A 22,811-nucleotide genomic window follows, 5' to 3' on the forward strand; every position below is an offset into this window, starting at 1 on the left:
TTAGTAATACATTTGAATTTGTTTTTTTATCACAGAAGGATGATTTTCAGATGTATGCAAAATATTGTCAGAATAAGCCCAGATCAGAAACAATTTGGAGGAAGTATTCAGAATGTGCATTTTTCCAGGTATAGTAATTATTCAAGTATTGGATATACTCTTTCTGGAAGATATTGGGATATTTCTTAATCATAAATTCAGTTTCTACTTTAAGTACGTTACGTATGCATATACGTATATAGGTTAAAGAGCAAATCCACCCTCCCCCGCCAACACACACAAACACATTTGTAACTTCCCAGAGGCAAACACTTTCAGCACTTTTAGCTACATCCTTTGGTATTTACCTCCATAGCTCCAAATGGCATGCTTATCTTTCTCCTTTATCCTATGGAAGATGAAGATTTAGCTCTCTTTCACAGCCTCCCACCCAACTACCACATATACAAATATACTTCTTTTCTTTCAAAATCTCCACTATAGTCATATCGTAATTTTGGTTAGATATACAGTGTTAAATTAAGACTATGTAATTTCTTTGCTCAGATGAATCATGTGGTATAATAGGGTTGCTTTTCCTTCCCTTCTGTTTGTCTTGCAATGGTCTTTTTACTCAGTTTTCTAGATACTTATCATTATTCTACCCCAGCCTCTCCCAGATGTGGGAGTTACAAAAATCTCTTCGTATTACATTGAAACACCTTCTATTTTCTCTGAATTTCATATTCTTGAAGAAATATCTCCTGGGGTTTTCCGTCTTGCTTGTCTAGACTCACTAGGCCTGTTGCACAGCTGTCATCTGGGCATCTTGGTGAACATAATTTTTGGAATTCTCACCTGTCGTCTGTTGCATAGGCTCTCCTCCTTCCTAGGTGCCATGTCTTTATCTTTCTTGTCTACCTCCCTTGTTTGGTGGAACACATCCTCCAGTAGTTTTCCTGAGAAAGTGTACACAGTACATAAAAGTTTTTGAGAGTGTATGTGTCTGCAGATACCTTTATTCTACCCTAAGACTTCGTTACTAGTTTGGCTGTGTATAGAATTCTAGGTAAGAAATAATTATACTCAGAATTTTGAAGGTATTGCTTAATTGTCTTCTAGCTTCCAGTGTTGCTATTCAGAAATCTGATGCCATTTTAATTTTTGCTCCTTTGCAGGTGACTTAGTTTCTGTCCTCTGAAAGCTTATGAAAACTTATTTTATTTTCAGTGTTCAAATGTTGGCACTGTTTTTTACCCATTATGCTAGTCTTGGGGTGATAAATTTGAATTTGGAACCTCCTGTCCAAATTTACTTGGAGTTTTTCTTGGATTTCCTCCACCCAATTTTCTCCATTTTCTCTTTTTGGAATTTCTGTTGCACAGATATTGGATATCCTGGACTGGTCCTCTAATTATCTTATCTTTTCTATTTTCTATTCTTTGTCTTCTTACTCTAGTTTCTAGTCCTTCTATTGAGGTTTCCATTTCTGCCATTGTGTTTTTAATTTTGAAGAGCCCTCATCCTTTTTCTGTTTTTTCAATGTTTCTTTTAATAGAATTCTGTTTTCATTTTATGAATTCAGTATCTTCATTCATCTATACAAAGATGATAATTGATTTTTCTTCTAAAAATTGTTCTCTTCTCCCTGCACAGCTTCTGTTGTCTTCATGTTGCTTTTTTCTTTCTATTTCTCTTTGTTTGGTTTCTATTACCCATCTTTGATGTTCTCCTCAAATGTCTGATGATACTTGTCTATCCACTTACATTAGAAGTAAAGACTAAAAATCTTATTGGAAGTTTCCAGGCCATGTGTGGGTTTATTGACCATGATCCTCATTGTTGAGTTATTTGTCTCAAGCTTTTTGCTTGAAGGGATTCCCCCATACCTGTATCTCTGGAGCATTTCTATTAGGCTGGTCAGATTCCTTGAACTGCTACCTTGTGTATAATGATCTGGATGCTTGTGTTGTGGTAGCCAAGTTGGGAGAAAAGGCTGAGAGTCACTTGTTTGTGATATAACATGGAGAGTGCTTGAATATTTTTCAATATGGTATTCTGCCCTAAGTTGAACCTTCTGTCCTTTAGTCCACAGGCCCTGTGTTTTACTCTTTCTAGATAAACATCCTATTTTCTGCCAAAGGAAGGGAAGAGAAGGCACCCAGCTGTGCAAAATGGTATGGTTATCTGAGAGCCTTATTGCTTTTATTTAGATTTTTCATGCCATTTATTTTCTTTTTGTAACAGCTGTATTGAGATATAATTAAAATGCCATCAGTTTACCCTTTTAAAGTATACAAGTCAGTGGTTTTACTATATTCACAAGGTTGACAACCATCACCATAAGCAATTTAATAATGTTTTTATCACTAGAAAGGAACCAGTATCTTTTAGCAGTTACCTTCCCTTTTTTCCCCAATCTTATCAGCCGTAGGCAACCACTAATCTACTTGCTGTCTTCAATAGATTTACCTATTCTGGACATTTCATATAAACGGAATCATACAATATGTGGTCTTTTGTGTTTGACTTCTTTCTTTCATTTAGCATAATATTTTAGTGGTTCATCCATGTTGTAGCATGTATTAGTTTTTTATTCCTATTTGTGGTTGAATAATATTCCATTATGTGGATGTATAGCATTTTATTTATCCATTCATTGATTGATGCACATTTGGCTTGTTTCTACCTTTTGATTATTGTGAACAATGCTGCTAAGAATGCTTTTGTACAAGTTTTTTTGTAGACATGTGTTTTCATTCCTCTTGGCTATATACCTGGGAGTAAAAGTGCTGGGTCATATAGTAACTCTACATTTAACTTTTTTGAGAAACTGCTGGACTCTTTTCTAAAGTTACTGCACCATTTTACATTTCCGACAGCAGTGTATGAGGGTATTAATTGCTCCATATCCTCACCAACATTTGTTATTATCTAATTACTTCTTAAAAAGACTTTCAACAAGCATCCTTTCTTGAACCTCAACTTTACCTCCCACTTTCAGAGGTACTTGGTGTCTATAATCCATGAGACTTTGTGGAGGGCAGGGAGGAGATGTTTATAACGTAAATTGAGTTGTTCCTTGGCTTTTTCCTCCACCAACTTGAAATCCACTTTTCTCCAGTGTGCTCAGTTGTTGACCACTTCTAAGTTTGGTTTCCAGTTTCCAAATTTTACTGAAGTTTTCCCCTTTCTCATCTTCTTCATAACTGTGTGATTTTGCCTAGTAAGATAACTTTTCCATCATTTTAGTTGGGTGTCATGAGTGAGGAGATTTAAGTGCACGTATCAAGTTGGTGCAAAAGTTACTGTGGTTTTTGCCACTGAAAGTGATGGCAAAAACCACAATCACTTTTGCACCAACCTAATAGCAGTCCTCCATCTTTAACTCTTGTTTGAATTAGATTGTATATTGGATTTTACCCATATTCAGAGGAGAGCCATGGTTCTTATTCAGGCATGATGTTTCCCCAATCCCTTCATGTTCTGTACTTTCTCTATGCACATTTCATCCTAAATACCTGCATCTTGCCCTAACTATGGACCCCTACAATGTTGCCAAAACCCAATGCTGTGACCTTTATATTTATAGTGGCAATGGGCCAATTACTGGTTGAAGTATAGCACCAGTTGATGAGGGCTTTATTTTTCTTGTGATATTAAAAATTTTGTTCTCATATCCAGTCTGATTTATATTCAGCACAACCAATTTCTTTTCTGAGCCTTGGCTTATAGAGCTTGGTCTTTTGTGAATTTTCTTGAATATATTAAAGAATGTTTTAATCATGTTAATCTATAGTCATTCCCTGCTTTCACACCTTTTAAGCATTCTACATCCATATGAATTTATATTTGAAAACTTTTAAATCTTTGAAATGTTGATATTGTTTACCTCTCCAATCCTTGAAACAGTGTTTATGGTAGTTTTTCAGATATACTGTGTCTTGTAATTTCTGTACTATAACAGTGATTTTTCCAATAAATTTTCTTTGAGATGTAAGAAACATTGGGGCATTAGGTTTAATCAATGAACACTTGGCATTTTCACAGGTACATGTCTTAATTTAATTTTATTGATATTTATCTTTTAATGACAGGAATGTCAAAGAAAGTTAAAACACAGACTTAGACTGGATTCCTATTTACTCAAACCAGTGCAACGAATCACTAAATATCAGTTATTGTTGAAGGTAATTATATGAAGCATTTGTTTGTTTCTTTACTTTTTGAGTCAGATATGGCAAAGCCATTGGAAAGGAAATAGTTTACTAGGAAGCACTAGAAATAGGTAGGCTCAATGACTGGGAAGGCTGGATTTGGCAGAATTTTGCAGTGTGCTCCATCAATTCACTGTGACTACAAATGCCATAGGCATAGATACCAGGCTGAGAATATCTGGAGTCTTAGCTATTTAATTTTTCATACAAGTTGTGTTGATTTCCACACAATGTTTTACTGAAGAACTTTAAATATTTGTAAGAAGAACTAAACAAACAAATATTTCTTATAGTTTTGAGGCTGTATTTCATAGGGGCCTTCCTAATGAAAAATGCAAATGGCACTCCCCTAGTATGATGCAAAAGGATTACTAGAATCTTGTGTTAAATATAAATACAATACGACTTGTTTTAAAATGAATTTTCATAACGTTCTATGCTATATGCATTATGAGTGCATCATGGCTAAAACAAATTATTGTATGTAGAGGACAAAAGAACCCTACATGTAATGGCTTTAAAAACTGATCTCTGATGTGTCTTAATAGCTATTATACTTCAATTCCAGAAGCATTAAATGTCCTTTGTTTTATACTATTCAGTCACTATTCTACTTCCTCTATTTTGGCAGTTATTAAAAATATTACTGCAGCAAAGAGCATGTAAAAGGAATTACTCCAAAATGTGACATTATATTTGGATTCCAGCTTGAAAGCATGTTAGCCAAAAACTTATTCATTTCAATCAGATATTAATATCTGCCTAATATTAATTCCTGATTTCTAATTACAGGAGCTATTAAAATATAGCAAAGACTGTGAAGGATCTGCTCTGTTAAAGGAGGCACTCGATGCAATGCTGGATTTACTGAAATCAGTTAATGATTCTATGCATCAGATTGCAATAAATGGCTATATTGTAAGCACATTTTAATAATTGTTGGAATTTTACAGGGTCAACATCTCAACATCCCTTTTCCCCTCTTGGAACCAATTGAGAAATAACATATAAGAATCAGATAAATGGAGATCAAAATGTTGATATTACTACTGATAATGCTAAGTGGAGAATTGGCTTCAGATCAGCAGTCAAATGGATTTATGAGATCCCCCTTGTCCACAACGGTCTTCCCCCAATCCCAGACCTGGGAGATCATACTTAAGGAATGCTTGGGTCAGCTAAGAAAACGTATTGTTGTGTAATTGCTGCTTGCCCCTATAGATAGGAATAGACAGGAAAGAAAAGAATCAAATCTTTTAGCACTTGTGTCGCCTTTTAACAGGTTAGCTCCACCCAGTGGGAAAACTTGAACTGGTATATATCATGCACCAATCAGGACTGAAGAAGAGATGGGGAGACTTACCCTGGCTGAAATACCTCCAGATGATATGAAGCCAGAGAAAAGGAAGTTTCTTTTGTCCCCCACCCCCACAGTAATTTTGTACTTATGTGGTGCATGCCATGTTTTAACATACAAAGTTAAGTTTTTAAAAAACATAAATTATTCTTCAGGGTTTTAGTAGCTCAAGCTAAACACTAGCATATTGATGTCAGAGAGCTGAATGTAGCTTTGCTTTCTACTAATGGGTTTTGATTTTCCATTCTAGGGAAACTTAAATGAACTGGGCAAGATGATAATGCAAGGTGGATTCAGTGTTTGGATAGGACACAAGAAAGGTGCTACAAAAATGAAGGATTTGGCTAGATTCAAACCAATGCAGCGACACCTTTTCTTGTATGAAAAAGCCATTGTTTTTTGCAAAAGGCGTGTTGAAAGTGGAGAAGGCTCTGATAGATACCCATCATACAGTTTTAAACACTGTTGGAAAGTAAGACAATTTGTATCGGGTAATGTAGTATTGTTTCGTGTGTGTGTGTGTGTGTGTGTCTCCCCGTTTGTACATTTTTTTTTTTTTCTTTTTGTTTCAAATAGTACGTTTTATACTGTAGCTGCACATCTTTGGTTTTTTTTTTTTTTTTTTAAATCTTAAGTCTTATGTAGAAGTCAGATGAATCATAACTTCTCTGCTTGAAGTGAAGGTGAGGGAATTCAGAGCTTTGATTCCTCCCTTTCTTCTCACTACAATATTAGGTATTCCCCAAGGGGGCTCCATAGCATCCTGAAGAGCATGGCTTGAGATTATAAGGAGTGTCCCAGCCTCCTCATAAGCACTGTCTTTCCAGTGGCACTGGGTGGAGTTCTTGGTCTTGTTAGAAAGGAGCCTTATGCTACAGGAGAGACAGGGAGGAAAGAGTTACCTCCTTTTCCTCAATGCAATTTAAAAATGGATAACTTTTGTATTTAGCATGTCCCCACCTTCCTTTCTGTGTTCCTCCTCCATTCCCTAGCTCCACCCTTCCTGGGTGTTCAAAGCCACCTATGGCTGAATCCTTTCCATATCTGTCCTGTTCCATCTTTCAAAATTACTTTATTCTCTCCTATAAACCAAATCCCCATTTTTTTCCTAATATTAGTTTGTTATTAAAATGAGAACAGTTTTGTTTGGGGAAGTTATTGACAACCCAATGATACAGCTGGTTTCTCCATTAGAGAAGAGGAACTTCCAATTCACGTGATACTCATAATTGACAAATTTGAAGTTTTTTTACATCTAATGAATTTCATCTTTTGGATTTTAAATTCTAAAACCAATATAATATTTGTCACAGAAAATTTCAAAAATAGAGAAAATGATGGTCCTTAATTCCCCAACCGCTATCACATTAGTCACTTTTCATGAGCATGTTCTTTCATGGTTCTCATCACCAGTATATTTGACAATTGATGAAATTTTCAGCAGCAGTTATAAAGAGGACAGGCAATATGTTTTGAGACAGGCATGAGGTGTTTGTATTAAGAGACTACCTATAAGCAGGCCTTGCTTTTGATTGTTCCCATAGGATCAGCAGCCCCTAGTTGTTTCTAACAAGGTTCCTGCCCAGGGTCAGGTCAAAAAGAAGTAGTTCTGCCTATCATCTATTTTCCCTGCTTCACTCTGAACCCACAGCAGCTTCTTTAAAACTCTTGTTTTCATCCAGTTGCTCCTTTGATTTTAGCATCCACCTCTAAGCCCCCAAATCTCAAAGGGCCTTCTAAGTCATTAATAAACATTGATTGAGAACCAAAAACTTGTAATCTATGTCAGAGAGGGCTCAAATCTCTGGCTGTCTGTATACCTATTCCTTGGGAAGGTGCTTTACCTTCCTACGCATATTTGACCCAAATCCATTTGATGTACATTTTATTGTGAGGTGACCTAATTTCTACCTAATACAGTATTTCTATTTCATATTAATTTTCTATTTTACCTTTAATTTGTTGCAATGACGGACATGCTAACAAAAGGTTTCTTGAGTACATTAAAGTAAGGGGGATATTAGGTGATTAAGTCATGAGAACTGAAACTGCAGTGAGTACCATGGAAACAGAGAAGGTGGGATAGATGCAAGAAACATTTCAATAGAAAGTAGACAGATGGGCTTGATGACTTACTAGCTTCAAAAATTAAATAATACCTGACATTGAAGGAAGAAAATCTTTCTGATTCTTCTTTGGTTCCCCAGTAATGCCGAATATCCTTAATAAAAAACATTAGCCAGTGATGCCTACAAGGCTTTAGACCAGGATTCCTGGGGAAATGGTGATACCACTGAAAATTAGGATATTTCTTAGGGTTCACTATGCTCACTTCTGCTTGCCTGCTTATCATGAGATTCCAGCATTAAGCAATTGCTCGCATTCCTAGTCAATGTGTTGTTTAACAATTTGGGTTATTGGTTTCAAAGTCTTACCCTTTTTAGAGAGGATCATAACCTTCTCTCTCACTTTTTTTTTTAACTTTTATTTTAGATTCAGGGGGTACATCTGCAGGTTTGTTACCTGGCTGTATTGCATGATGTTGAGGTTTGGGGTACAAGTATCCCATCACCCAGGTACTGAGCATTGTCCCCAAGAGTTAGTTTTCCAACCCTTGTCCCCATCCCTCCTCTGGTAGTCCCCCCCATCCCTCCTCTGGTAGTCCCCAGTGTCTGTTGTTGCCTTTGTCTGTGTCTCTCACTTTAAATGAACTCTTATTTTGACTGCACCATACAAAGCTGGAATCCCATGGCCTGACCGTGTACTTTCTAATGATTTATATGTTATATTTTAAGTTGGCCACTTATATGCAAGGAAAGGCCCTATCTAAAGTCAAAGTTGACCAGATGGGGAGATTCGAGTCCTTTAGATTCCTTAGTTCATGTGTTTATTATCATTGATTTTTAAAAATTTAACAAACCTGCACATAGTCCTTACTATGTATAATACATAATGGTTAGATTTCCAGGGCAACTCAGAAAAGTTCACCTCATCGATAATGATGTACTAGATGTTTGCAATAAAAAATAAAAAATAAATTGCAATTTAAATAGGGGAAGGAGTAGAAAGCAAACTCATACTTTAAAAAGCTCATTATAGAATCTAAGCATTCACTCCATGCTATTTTGTCCTTATATCAACCCTATGAAATAGGTGTTCTTTCCATTTTATAGTTGAGGAAACTGAAGTTTAGAAAAGTTAAGCAACTTGCACCGAGACACATAGCTAGCTAGTGAATGGTAGAGATGTATTCTAATCCAGACCTCTCTAACTTCAAAGCCTGTGTGCCTTCTAGCTCATCATGTTATTAAGACAAAACCATGTAATGAAACAAAATTAATTTTTAAAAACGTTGAATATGAGATTACTATTCATCTTAAATTGTGATATTTGAGCAGAAGTAGGTTAGTTGGAATGGTGGAGTGAGAATATAAAGATAAAGATAGTTTGGGACATTGTGAAAATAACTTCTTACTTACATTCAGGGTGGATGTCACGGGTTCTTTCATTAATATGTTAAATTACATTTCTAAGCATAAGTGCTTTTCTTCTCCTTGGTATGGCAATCTCCCTAGCACTACCTTTAATGCTTATCAACTCTAACTAGGGCCATTTGGGGAGCTCATAACTAGAACAGAGATTGAGATACTCCTTTAGATAATTACATAAGAACTGAAAGAAAAGAGGAAGGCAGAAAGGACTAAAAGAATGTTTGTGCAAAGGAATGAGATTGCCCAAAATGCAATTAGCCAAGCTGTTAGCAGAAAACGTTGAAAGAAAGTGGAAGAGTTTATGACTTGCATGATCACATTGAGGAGAAGAAAAAACTGTGGTAAGGAAGAGATATTGTGTACAGAAGTTTCACTGGGTACAAAAAGACAACAATGTCCCATGACATATTATTTGTTTTTTCTTTTTTTAGAAAGGCCAAGAGATTGGTGGAAAATAGAGAGATCCTTGTGTACCTGGCTGGTTCTCTCCTGTCCCATAAATTAAATGTTTGTAACTTGTAAGGCTTCTATCAAAATAAATTGTAATTTGTAAGATTAAATGATCTGTCAAATGATTATTCTAAATAACCATTTAGATTAATTTTCAGTGGCTTTTCTTTATTGATGTTTAATTACTTCTGTGTTTGACCCAATAATTTAATAGTGTACTATTAATTTATAACATAATTAGATCTTAGATGGGCTACTTGGATGTTCAGATTTATAACATTTGTGTCAACCACTGAAATGAAGCATGCAATCTGAACTATAAAGTGCATAGTTCAATGAAAACATTTAAATACTCTCGTCTATGATTGTAGTTATCATTTCATATTCATTAAATATAACATGTATTTTTCTGCCCAAGAGAAATTCTGTTTCATTTAGAATATGATAGGGTAGATTTAATGTAACTTCATATTCAAAATAAAATGCTCATGAAAATTTTGACTTATTTATTACAGATGGATGAAGTTGGAATCACTGAATATGTAAAAGGTGATAACCGCAAGTTTGAAATCTGGTATGGTGAAAAGGAAGAAGTTTATATTGTCCAGGTTGGTCATTTAAAAATTCTTCTAGAAACCAAAACCTGCATTGAAATACAAAAGCCCGAATTTATAAACAAAAATAATTTTGGTCACGCTTCAAAATTTCCACTCCTTTCATGTAGGTCAGTGAAATATTATTTGAATATTCTTTGTGATGTATTTAAATGGTTTCTAGTAGCTACATTGAGATATGCCTGTGGTGTTCTCTAGGGCTTCAAGTTTTCACAACTACATAGGAAACTTATCAACTAGAGCTGACAGCTTGGCAGGTACTTCTCTGTCCCCATCAAGTTTCCAAGTTATGGAATTGTCATATTTCTGAGTTCCTCTTGTGCTAAGCATTCTAGGGGTACCTGATTATGAGACATGGGGATGTGACAGTTCAGACTTGCTTTCTACTTCTAAAGAACATGGTTAAAGCCCTGGCCAGTCGTATAGGGTCCAACGTGTTTCAGGGAAGGGAAGAGGAATCAGAACATTTCAAGAGGATGTTGTCATTACAATAAATATTTGTATCATGACTTGTCAATGTGCTGTTATCTGTTAAAAATGCTCAGTGTTTTTTGTTTGTTGTAATTCTTTACTAGTTGACTACAATCTATGAAAATATGTTTTCTTGGTTTGTTTAAGATATAATATTTGGTATCATTTAACAAATATCTTGTAAGTAATGGGAGGATATTTAAGGAGGCTTTCATGTTACCATCGGTCACCAAGGTTATTGTGCAATAGATGGCCTTTTCGGAAATAATAGAACTTGTTTTATGTTACTAAAATTAAACATCAAAGCATTATATTTTTAAAATAATCCTCCTGTAAAGACAAAATAAGTGAAATTATATTTCACATTTTCATCCAAGCATTATTATACCATTATTTAAGGGCAATTTCAAAATGGATTTTTTTTTTTGAGACAGTGTCTCACCCTGTTGCTCAGGCTGGAGTGCAGTGGTATGATCTCAGCTCACTTCAACCTCTGCCTCCCAGGCTCAAGCAATTCTCCCACCTTGCCCACCCAAGTAGCTGGGACTACAGGCACGTGCCAGCACACCTGGCTAATTATTATTATTTTTTGTAGAGATGGGGTTTCCCTATGTTGCCCAGGCTGGTCTCAAACTCCTGGGCTCAAGAGATCTGCCCACCTTGGCCTCCCAAAGTCCTGGGATTACAGCAAAAATGGTTCTGATTATATTATCTCATCTAATCTGATAGTGAATTATTTGCTTCATAAAAATTTTAACAATCAGATGGTTAAGATTTGAGTATGGTGTTATAGGGAGTCGATAATATTTTATGTACACAATTACATTTGTTTTATTATAGTACATCCTTTTTAAAAGGAAATGTGTACCACCTCCCTTTTTTTTTTTTTAATCTTTAGGCTCCTAATGTAGATGTGAAGATGACATGGCTAAAAGAAATAAGAAATATTTTGTTGAAGCAGCAGGAACTTTTGACAGGTAAATTCGAGCATGCATTCTTCAGAACACGAGGTATAGTAACAGCTTATTGACTCAGATTTTTAAATTATTTTTCCCGAGAATGGGGCTGATATTTACTTTACACTATTACAACGAGAAGATTTGTTAATTTAATTAGTAGGAGATCGAGATTCAGAGGGTTGTTTAAACTATTTTGAAGAATGAACTTTACACTAGAAAATGAACCCTTGTGCTTAAGAAGCAGTTGAGAAGCAACACAGTGAACTGATTGTGGTAATTCCCAGTCCTTTCCATGAGATGACTCTGCTTAGTATCTCGAGTAATCATTGCTCAATAATGTTGGAATGGGAGCCAGTTCTACTTCTAAACTTGAACTTCTTGAATAAAATATTATATGATTCAGACCTTTCCAGATTCAAACTTGAGACCGGCCTTCCCTCTGATTATTTCAAGTCTGTGAAGGTTAAGTCTAATGGCAAGAATGCGTGTGTGTGTGTGAAAGTTATTGGCCTTTAAGGAAGTAAGAAGTATGACTTCTGAATGATAATACGCTTTGTTTTATTTCTCAGTTAAAAAAAGAAAGCAACAGGATCAATTAACGGAACAGGATAAGATTCAGATTTCTCTTCAGCAGAATGATGAGTAAGTGATTATTCTTTAAGAAATACCACTCCTGCAATCTTTTGTATTCTGTATGTAACATGACACAGTGTAATTAAAGTATCTCAGACAAGAACCATCCACCAATTTAGCAATAACTCATCAAATTCCATAAACACATCATTTTCTCAGGTCCAGCCTTATATTGGAGGCTGATAGTTCTTAATAGTTATCCCTTGGCTTGATTTTTAAACATAATTGAAAATGCTTTATTTTTAATATATCATTGGAAGAATTACATGTAGGCTGACAGGAAAGGAGGCTGCGCTCATAAGCCTTTTTTTTCCAAAGTATTTTTGGTCACCTCTGATCTGATTGGAAAAAGAGAGTTGTAAGAATATGGGAACAGAGCAAATGAAGGACTGGTTCACAGTTTTACAGTCTCTTGATGGAGATCTCTTGCTGGTGATTTGGCCTCTCTCTACATAGACAGAGGGTATGGATCCTGGGAGGGAACTGAGCCTGGACACAACCAGGAGTCATTAAGGAAGCTGGCAGTCTTCTATAACAGCACACTGGTATGGGTTTAGAGATGTCGTCATCGTATTCTGACTCTAGAAATTCCAAAAGGTGGAGTTTTCACTGAACGTTTGCATATATGCAGAAAGAATTCTCTCATTGATTCTGAAGGCCTGGCACAGAGATTCACCATGCAGCATCTGCATGCTCTGGGGATCATTTTTTTTTTTTTTTTTTTTTTTATTATACTTTAAGTTCTAGGGTACATGTGCATAACGTGCAGGTTTGTTACATATGTATACATGTGCCATGTTGGTGTGCTGCACCCATCAACTCGTCAGCACCCATCAATTCATCATTTATATCAGGTATAACTCCCCAATGCAATCCCTCCCCCCTCCCCCCTCCCCATGATAGGCCCCAGTGTGTGATGTTCCCCTTCCCAAGTCCAAGTGAGCTCATTGTTCAGTTCCCACCTATGAGTGAGAACATGCGGTGTTTGGTTTTCTCTTCTTGTGATAGTTTGCTAAGAATGATGGTTTCCAGCTGCATCCATGTCCCTACAAAGGACGCAAACTCATCCTTTTTTATGGCTGCATAGTATTCCATGGTGTATATGTGCCACATTTTCTTAATCCAGTCTGTCACTGATGGACATTTGGGTTGATTCCAAGTCTTTGCTATTGTGAATAGTGCCGCGATAAACATACGTGTGCATGTGTCTTTGTAGTATCTGGGGATCATTAAATGGCTTATTAGAAATACTGTTTTTTCCTTCACTGCATGTCGTCTTTCCGAGGTAGCTAAAATCAGATGAAACATGTGGTGGTTCACGTGGAGATTTAGGAGAACCATTTAAAAGTTACACAGAAAGTCTTTATCTTTCAGAGTTCAAAAAACTCAACCTTTTATTGTACATTATAGGAGTAACATCTTTAGGTTTTATGCAGTGATTGACTTAATAGTAGTTGGTACATGCTCAACAATATGAATCAGTTGAAGGTTTCATTTTCATTTATATACAACTTACCTGATTCATCAATGTTATAAGTCCACAGAGCAACGGGGATTGTATACAATACACCTACTTTGGGTCTAGAAGGGAGCAGTTTTTCTCCTTACATAATGGAGAATCTGCCGGCTTGGATCTGAGATGTAAGCTTTTGTATATTACAACCTATTGTCACGCAGATTTAAATAAGGAGTATTGGCTGTTTGGATGGATTCTCAGCATGTTCTTAACACTTGATAGCAGTGGAAGAAATACCACTTTAAATTTATTTTTACTTTTAAACTGTACAAAAGCTTACTTAGTTTTATACATCACTATTTCAGAAAGCAACAGGGAGCTTTTATAAGTACTGAGGAAACTGAATCGGGACACACCAGCACTGTGGTGGAGGTCTGTGAGGCAATTGCGTCAGTTCAGGCAGAAGCAAATACAGGTATGTGTCATGGTCATCCTAAGACAAGATTCATGGGTGTGCAAATTTTTACCTTTCATTGTTAATTTGGAAATCTACCCACTTGATATTTTTGTATAAACAAAATACAGTTAACCCATTTTTATAAGACTCTCATGTCTTGCATATGCAAGATACTCTGATGGGCACTAGAGAGTATTGGTTGTCAAAGTGTGGTCCCTGGGCCAGTAGCATCAGCATCACCTGAAAACTTTTACAGAAGACAAATTCTCTTGCTCTATTCAGACCTTCTGGATCAGAAACTCTGGGAGCAAGGCCCAGCCATTTGAGTTTTAACAGGCTCTCTCTGTGATTCTGATGCATGTTCAAGTTTGGGAACCCCTGCTATAAAGGATAATAGTGATGAATAAAACATATATGCTGGCTTCAAGGAATGTGCATTTCACTTACCCTTGGTTTAATGAATAGAGAAGAGTCATTAACAGCTGGAATATTTATTCTTCCTCTGTGAATGGTTTTATTTGAAGTGATTTTAAATACTTTATTTAATTCAACAAATATTGACATAACACGATCTGCATTCCAGGAGTTATGCAAAGTGCTAGGCATATAGTCTAATTAGGATACACTCAGCTGCCATACTCCTGAAGTTAGGAGAATAGAAAGATAGTTAAGCAATTAAAAGTAAATTTGGTGAGTGTTACAGCAGGGAAGTACAAAGTGCTGTAGAAGCATACATGAGGATCACCTAAGCAACTCTAGGATCAATAGCATAGACTTCTTTGGAGAAATGCCTAACAGTGTGCCTGATACTCAACACTTTAATATGATGATCCTTAATATGGAAGATTTCTCTACTGGTTGAGGAGAAAAAGGTAATGATAGCGTTGTTGAGTTTCCAGTTATCCAGTTAAAGGTCACTTCCCTCAGGTCATCTATGTTGGCCCCCAAAGAAGTAAGGGGAGAGCATAGTACTAACACCTTCATTTGGCAGGTGAGGAAACCAAGTTAGAAAAAAGTGACAAGGACTTTTCCAAGATTGCATGAATAGTTTAATGTGGCCAGGATGAGATCTGTTAATTTGCTGCTTACATTAGATTGGTTAATCCATTTTTTAAAATTCAACTTTTTAAAGCATTATAGCTAGTTTTATTTCTCACCTTGTGGTAAATTAGCACCATCAAGTAACTGCCACATTCCACACTTTTCTTATAGTTTGGACTGAGGCGTCACAATCTGCAGAAATCTCTGAAGAACCTGAGGAATGGTCAAGCAACTATTTCTACCCTACTTATGATGAAAATGAAGAAGAAAATAGGCCCCTCATGGTTAGTAATAATATATTAAATTAAAATTATTGAGGCAGTTTTACTAATGAAACATAGGTGGAGCACATAGGGGCAATCTTTTGTCAGCATCCTTGAGGCCATTAGGAGTGTGCCATTGCCAAAGTAGTTGAAATAAATCTTATTATGAACATCAGGAAGAACTTCTTTCTTTGAGTAGAACCTGTTTGACCTATACATAGAACTTGTACTGAAGTTGATGAAATAGTCAGTCTTTCCAAATCTCTATACATTGCCCAGTTTTATCTTTAGTAGAGCTTCACCACTGTGTTTTCCATCCAGACATGTGAAATAAAATCAGAGAACAAAGGAACTTCAAATATGCTATAAAAACCAGTTTGGATTCCAGATTAGAAAATAAAGGAAATAAACATTATACGTTAAAAACTATTTAATAACATCTTGGGATATATTTTAGTGTGTTCTCAAAAATGTACTAATAATATAAAATCTCAGCATATTAGAGCAAGGGAGCACCCTGTAAAATTAAAGAAGGTTGCTTTAGGGTCAAAGTGTTTATAGAAGGAATAGTTTGCAAGTTGGTAGGATACTAGTGGGTTATTAAAGAGGAGGTAGGACTGTTTGGGGGTAAATCCCTACTTTTCTAAAGTCACGAGCTTGGAGGGTAGGAGTGATGCCTGGAGGTAGAGTGCTCCTTGGTGCCCCTCAGAGGAATCAATTACATTTGGCAGTTCCACTGTTAGTGTAAGAGGGTAAACCTCGTCTCTACTAAAAATACAAAATTAGGCGGTTGTGGTGGCGCATGCCTGTAATCCCAGCTATTCAGGAGACTGAGCCAGGAGAATCACTTGAACCCAGGAGGCGCAGGTTGCAGTGAGCTGAGATCGCGCCATTGCACTCCAGCCTGGGCAAAAAGAGTGAAACTCTGTCTCAAAAAAACAAAAACAAAAACAAAAAGAGGGTAATGGCATGGATAATCACAAAACTGTACAGCATTGACTCTGAAATGCAGTCTTTAAAAAAGTAGATATTGTTTCTCCTAATAATACGATGACCATAATACATATTTGTCTGATAGTTTACAGTTTGCCAAATGATTTCTCAATTAATATTCACAGTATTAGTATGAAAAAGAGCAGGCTTTATTACCTTCAATTTACAGAGGAGGAAACAGGCTTAGAGCTGATAAGATATTTGTCCAGAGTTAATTGTCTATACCTGCAGTTCTCAAACTTTTTAATGAAGGAAGCCTTTACATCCTTAAAACTTGAGAACCCCAGAGAAATGAAAAAGGCAAATAGTGTCTTAATGTATGTTGACCTTGCAGACCCCTTGAAAGGGTCTCGGGAACCCACAACAGTCTGTCTCCCACACTTTGGGAATCTCAGGCTTAGACTAATAATAAAAAGAAGTTTAATTTCTTTAATTAATGTTAGCAGAGTATGGAATGGATAGAAGTAGTTTTTAAATGCGAGCAAAAAGTCAGAGGAAGCCAGTTTGTGTTTAACTGCGGTAGATGATCTATGAAGGCATTGTAAAGAATTCAGCTTTAAGCATTTTTTTTTCTAGCTATGGTATCATAAGATAAAGTTAATATGCAAAATTGAAGAATGCTTTAATCACAGAGGATGGGAATATAGAAAAACCTATTAGTTTCTCTCTCTTTGTCCAATAATTCCTAAGGAAAACATACAAAAACGCAACACAATGTATTCCATATACTCTTCTTCCCTGCCAAAAAAAGAAGCTGGAATGGCCTGCTCTTTTGGCCTCACTTGATCAAGTTGTAAACTGAGCAATAATGGGTGCTGCTTCCCTTGTAGAGACCCATGTCGGAAATGGCTCTCCTATATTGATGAAGCTACCATGTCAAATGGCAAGTAGCTCTTTCCTGCCTGCTTCTCAGCTCATTTGGAAAAATACTGCGCAAAAGACATTCAGCTCAAATGATGCAGATGTTGTTTTCAGGTTAATGGACACACAAAGAAACCACAGCACATACTTCTTTTCTTTCATTTAATAAAGCTTTTAATTATGGTACGCTGTCTTTTAAAAATCATGTATCTAATGTGTCAGATATTGTGCTTGAAAGATTCTCATCTCAGAATACTTTTGGATTTGAAAATTATTTCTTCTCTACTTTGTAACCAAATGCAATCGGTGTGCCTTGGGATTATTTAGTTTATTAATGAATTAAGTTAAAATTACGGCTGCAAAATGGCTAAGGTCAAGTAAAGCACAACATTATGATTTAATATGCTTTTGTTGAAACCACAGCTTTTGTGCCCATTATTTTAACCTATGTAAAACAATACAAAGCCCAGAAATTATTTTTGGGGCATGAGTAAATTTTGTTCAGGGCTACTGTCTGTATGTGCCCAGATAAAATTTTCATGAGAGTAGTTTACAAAAGCCCTATTTAAAAATTATTATTTTCACACTTGTTTTTTTCTGGATTTCTGCTTATAATTAATGTAACTTAAATTAGTTGTGCTCTGCTATTTTCCCTATATTTCATGTTGTAATTCTTTTTTTTCAAATAAAAATTGATTCTTCAGATTAAATAAACTTGTTCTGCCTTTTTTTGTCCCCCATCACATACTGCTTCATGTCCATCTGTTCTTGCAAAGCTGCTGCAGCTACCACATTTACCAGTGAAGTAAAGAGTAAATTCTTCATGTCGCAGAGCAGGCAGTTATGCAAGTGGTTTTGCAATCAAGTTTGTAATATAATTTTTAAAAACAACTTTACAGTCTCCAGGCAAATATAGAGCCCTAGCAGACTGCAGGAAGAGAGGCTCAGAAGACGTCCTGATTAGAAATGGAGATGTCATTCAGCTTCTCCATAGGGATGCTGACGGTCAATGGTAGGTGTGTTTGCAAAGCCTGTGATGATCTCCAGCTGGGGCATATAGATAGCTAATCAAATGTTCTGCTTTATCTGTATCTTTGTTATACAGTCTCTAAAAGCAGAAATATCACAGCAATGGCTTTCATTTTCATTGCTTCAGCACTGCCTGTAAAGCTCACTGAAAGGAACATTAACCTTTGGTGAGTGAAAAATGCTTTGAAAGAATGACATGCTATGAGTCTGCATGTTCTTTTGTAGTTTACCTTTGGCTCAGATGTTTTAGCTGATATGTCTGGGCTTTGTAATGGCTACAGATCACATTCCATGTGGTCATTTAAGTCATTCGTTAGCCACATATTTAATGAATGCCTACTGTGTGCCAGAGACCACACTTTACTACTTTACAACATGGCTACACTTCTGTTTATCAGTTCAAATATTGACTTTTTAGTCTTATCATTCTACCCTTATGTCTTTGACTTTATATAGTACTGATTGTAAAGATAATTCTGTCAAATATACTGTTTAGGTAGGAGAGAACCCAAAGCAGGAAGAAAATATTGTTTGGATTGAATGAAACTTCCATAATTCTTTTGGAAATTTTAAGTGTAACAGTTCTGTCTTCATTGGGTCAATAACTTGAACTGAAATGCTACATTGACTGTGTACTCTAACCCTATAGGTGGAAGAGGGTACACACAGAGTTAAAAGTTAATGATGGCTCATTAAAGTAATAATTTTTTCTAATAACCAAAGTCCTTTGTAGGTTACTTAAAGGACTCAAGCACAGGGTCATGAAGGTTTTTGAACACATGCAATAGCTTTGTGAAAGTTTGAGCTGCAGTGTAATGTATTTGTTTTGATTCACTTAGTATTACCATTGTTGGCTACTAATTCATTTATTATTTAGGTTGGTGAAAAATCTAAACAGAAGAAAAGAAGGTCTGATTCTTGGAAACAGTTTACATATTTTAATTGGTGACCATAGGTTTCGGAATGGCAAAGTTGCAGGTATAATATGAATAAACTGTACACAATTTGAAGACTAAAAATGTTAAAGCTTCATCAAAGATGACATTGACATAGAGTAATGACCTCTCTGCAGTTAGAAATAAAGCAGCAAACACATTATGTTAGCTAGGATTTATTTTTTTCTTTAATAGTTTTAAATTTATGAATGAAAAATTTAAAGGCACATTAGACTTTTCCCTATAAGGCTGCTAATCTTGAAAGAGATTTAAGATACTATGGTGTTTTGTAAGGTACCCTTCAGAATTAAATACTGAGGATATGCTTTTAAGGTACCTGCCTTACTGTCCAAGAATGCTTTCCTAGTGTGTGGTTCTACACTGTCCTTGGAGCATGTTATTTATTTGTGGTAGGTCTCTGCTACACACACACAGACACACATATACAAACACACCTGTGTCTATACCCTAGACTTATGTGTGAAGGTAGTATGAAGCATTGGGAGCTAATCTGATGTTCATTTCTATTAACCCTTAGTATGTAACATTTCTGTATATAAACCCGTTTTCTTGTAGACTTTTCCTCTAAGTGGCACTTAGCTGTCTGTTAAAAGGTAGCACAGAAAAGGAAAATCAATTAATTGTGAAATAAGATGATTCTTACATGGACATAATTCCTCCGAAATCCTAGTTTTGGTCTTTTGTTTGTTTGAATTCCAGGCAATGGTACGCTGTCTAAACACACTAGGTGTAACTTATTTGGTTCCAAATTTTATTTATAACATACAATGAAATCTAAGGATAATGAGGCTTAATAGAAATGCTGGGTCACATGGGAACTGCTCAAATGGAGTCACTTCTCATTTGTTCATTTGAGAACTCTAATCTGGGTCACCTTTCAAAGGCTTTTTGCACTAATTGTTAAATTATTCAGATAATTATTGAACTACTTAATTAGTAATCCAAAATCTAGTATACTGACAACCTGAACTATTTGACATTTATTAAAAATCTACACCCAACAACTGCAGAAGGCATCATCATTTTCAAGTATACATGGAGCCTTCACCAAGATAGGCTACCTTCTGTGTCATAAAACAAGTCTTCATAAATTTCAAAAGATTGGAATCATATAGTCAGGATGTAATCTTATATTTCGAAATCAGTAAATCCAAAGTATTTTGATATTAAAGAATACACATCTATACAATACATGGGGCAAAGAAGAAAGCACAAGGGAAATTTGAGCTATTTCAAATTGGATGAAAATGAAAACTCGAAATATCAAAAAATTTGTGGATACAGCTAAAGAGGGAGGCAAATGTATGGCTTTAAATACCTGTATTAGACACTTGAAAATCAATGTAATTAATCATATTAACATAATGAGGAAGAAAATTATATAATCATTTCAATAGATACAAGAAAACCATCGATAGAACTTCATAGTCATTTATGACAAAAACTATCAGCAGACAAGGAATAAAGGGAGTTTCTTCAATGTGATAAAGCACACTTATGAAAACCCACAGCATCATACTTAATGGTGAAATATTGGAAGCTTTCTCCCTAAGACTGGAAACAAGCCAAGGATATTCACTGACCACTTTTATTTAACATTATACTGGAAGTCCTAGTCAGTTCCATAACACGAGGAAAATATTAAAGAACTAAGAGATTAAAAAAGAAGATGTACCGTCATGATTAGCAGATCATGTATATGTACAAAACCGCAAGGAATTTACATACAAGTCCCTACTAGAACTAATAAGTGAATTTTACAAGGCCACAATGTGCAGTCTTTACAAAAATAAATTATAATTCTATATCCTAGCAACAAAGAATTTCAAAATAAAATTTCAAAAGAACATTTATATTAGCAACATAAGATATAGGATAAATGGAAATAAATCTAATAACAGATCACAAGGCTTCTATACTGAAAACTACAGATCATTGCTGAGATATATTTAAGATGACCTAATAAAAGGAGCGCTATACCATGTGCATGATTTGGGAATCTCAATTTTGTTAAGAAACCCATTATCCCCAAATTGTCCTATAGATTAAATGCAATCAAAATCAAAATCTCAGCAACTCCTTTTGAAAATTTAAAAGACAAACTTATTTTAAAAAATATGTTAAAAGGCAAAGGATCTAGTACAGAAGAACCTTAAAAATTGGGAGGACTTAAGTACCTGATTTCAATACCCCTTATAAACTACAGTAATCAATACAATATGGCATTAGTGTAAGTATAGAAAGATAATGATTTCATAAATAGTCCCACATATACATGATCATTTTTAGTCAAGGGGTCAAGTCATTTAAATGGGGAAAGGAAGGTTGTTTTAACAAATGATGTTTGGCAACTGGGTATCCATATGGAAAAAGAAGTGAACCTCCATCTCTATATCTCACTTCATACACAAAAATTAATTTGAGTTGGATCACAGATCTAAACGTAAAAGCTAAAATAATAAATCTCCTGAAATCAAACAGGACGATGTTGTCATGACTTTGAATAGTTAACAATTTCTTGTACAAGACAAAAAGCTATGAGGATGCAAAGGCAGAAGAATGATACAATGGACTTTGGGGACTTGGGAGGAAGTGTGGGAGGAGGGCGAGGAATAAAATACTACAAATAGGGTGCAGTGTATACTGCTTGGGTGATAGATGCACCAAAATCTCACAAATCACCACTAACGGATTTACTCATGTAACCAAATACCACCTGTAACCCAATAACCTATTGGAAAAAAAAAGACAAAAAGCAGTAGCCATAAAAGAAGAGTATCAGATAAATACAAAGAAACATTACACATGCTGAATTGAGCAGTTTACAACTTAAAATATATATACACGTTAGAAAAGGATAAAATCTAAGACAGTAACATTTTGAACACTTTCAAAAGTCAAATAGTTCTAATTAGTCACATTTTCCCCAGAATTAACTGATCGCATTGAAGAGTTGTTAAGTTTGAAAATAAATATAGCCAGCTTTCTGCCAACTATTTCATGCTTATTTAAATGGCTAATCAAGAGAGAGAGAGAGAGAGAGGCAAAGACACAGAAAGAGAGAACAGAAATAAGAAACATGGGTCACTTAAAATATGTGCTCAAAGAACTGTTTGAATCAAGACATAAATAAGTGTTTTAAATAAATTGTTCTTTATGAAGCAATTTTAAAAACCCAATAAAGCCATAAAACAATACTGTAATGTATATACTAGAAAAAAGGTCCTTCTTGTGCTCAGGTCTCCAAGATTCAAAAGTGAAAACACAAAACGTACTGATCTAACTTCCATATAAACATTTGTGCTCAACATTAAGAAAACTCAGAGTATATTTTCCATCACTTTTATCATCATCATTTTAAGTATAGAGCCAGATCTCCTCATATTTAATTCAGGACAAAGTTAATTACATTATTTTTTAGCTAATTGTAATGCAGGACATATAAAATTATATATTTGATTAGTTTTAATTTGAAATTATTCTATTACTGTTAACTAATCCCAGTAGATTTAGGGCATATTAGCACCCTTTGAAAAATGTATGGAAAAACAACAATTTCAGTCTACTTTGGGGTCTGTGCTTAT

At 35.4% G+C, this 22,811-nt stretch overlaps 1 protein-coding gene across 7 annotated transcripts in view; it reads left to right on the forward strand.

Moving 5' to 3' along the window:
* MCF2 (MCF.2 cell line derived transforming sequence) overlaps nucleotides 1-17,950 on the forward strand; it is a 118,611-nt gene extending 100,661 nt beyond the window's left edge. For 2 of the 7 annotated variants that reach the window (XM_023202555.1, XM_023202557.1), the window contains 10 exons: nucleotides 36-128; nucleotides 4,077-4,169; nucleotides 4,989-5,114; nucleotides 5,804-6,025; nucleotides 10,010-10,102; nucleotides 11,478-11,556; nucleotides 12,108-12,180; nucleotides 13,993-14,102; nucleotides 15,297-15,409; nucleotides 17,212-17,949. In XM_023202555.1, the coding sequence (XP_023058323.1) occupies nucleotides 36-128; nucleotides 4,077-4,169; nucleotides 4,989-5,114; nucleotides 5,804-6,025; nucleotides 10,010-10,102; nucleotides 11,478-11,556; nucleotides 12,108-12,180; nucleotides 13,993-14,102; nucleotides 15,297-15,409; nucleotides 17,212-17,244 (1,035 nt within the window). In that variant the 3' untranslated portion in view covers nucleotides 17,245-17,949. Of the gene's footprint in view, nucleotides 1-35; nucleotides 129-4,076; nucleotides 4,170-4,988; nucleotides 5,115-5,803; nucleotides 6,026-10,009; nucleotides 10,103-11,477; nucleotides 11,557-12,107; nucleotides 12,181-13,992; nucleotides 14,103-15,296; nucleotides 15,410-17,211 lie in introns of all 7 variants that reach the window. The other 5 variants (XM_023202554.2, XM_023202558.2, XM_023202559.1 and 2 more) reach the window with 3 other exon arrangements.
* The last annotated feature ends 4,861 nt before the right edge of the window (nucleotides 17,951-22,811 follow it).

The sequence above is a fragment of the Piliocolobus tephrosceles genome, chromosome 12 (assembly GCF_002776525.5).
Source record: "Piliocolobus tephrosceles isolate RC106 chromosome 12, ASM277652v3, whole genome shotgun sequence".
NCBI lineage: Eukaryota > Metazoa > Chordata > Mammalia > Primates > Cercopithecidae > Piliocolobus > Piliocolobus tephrosceles.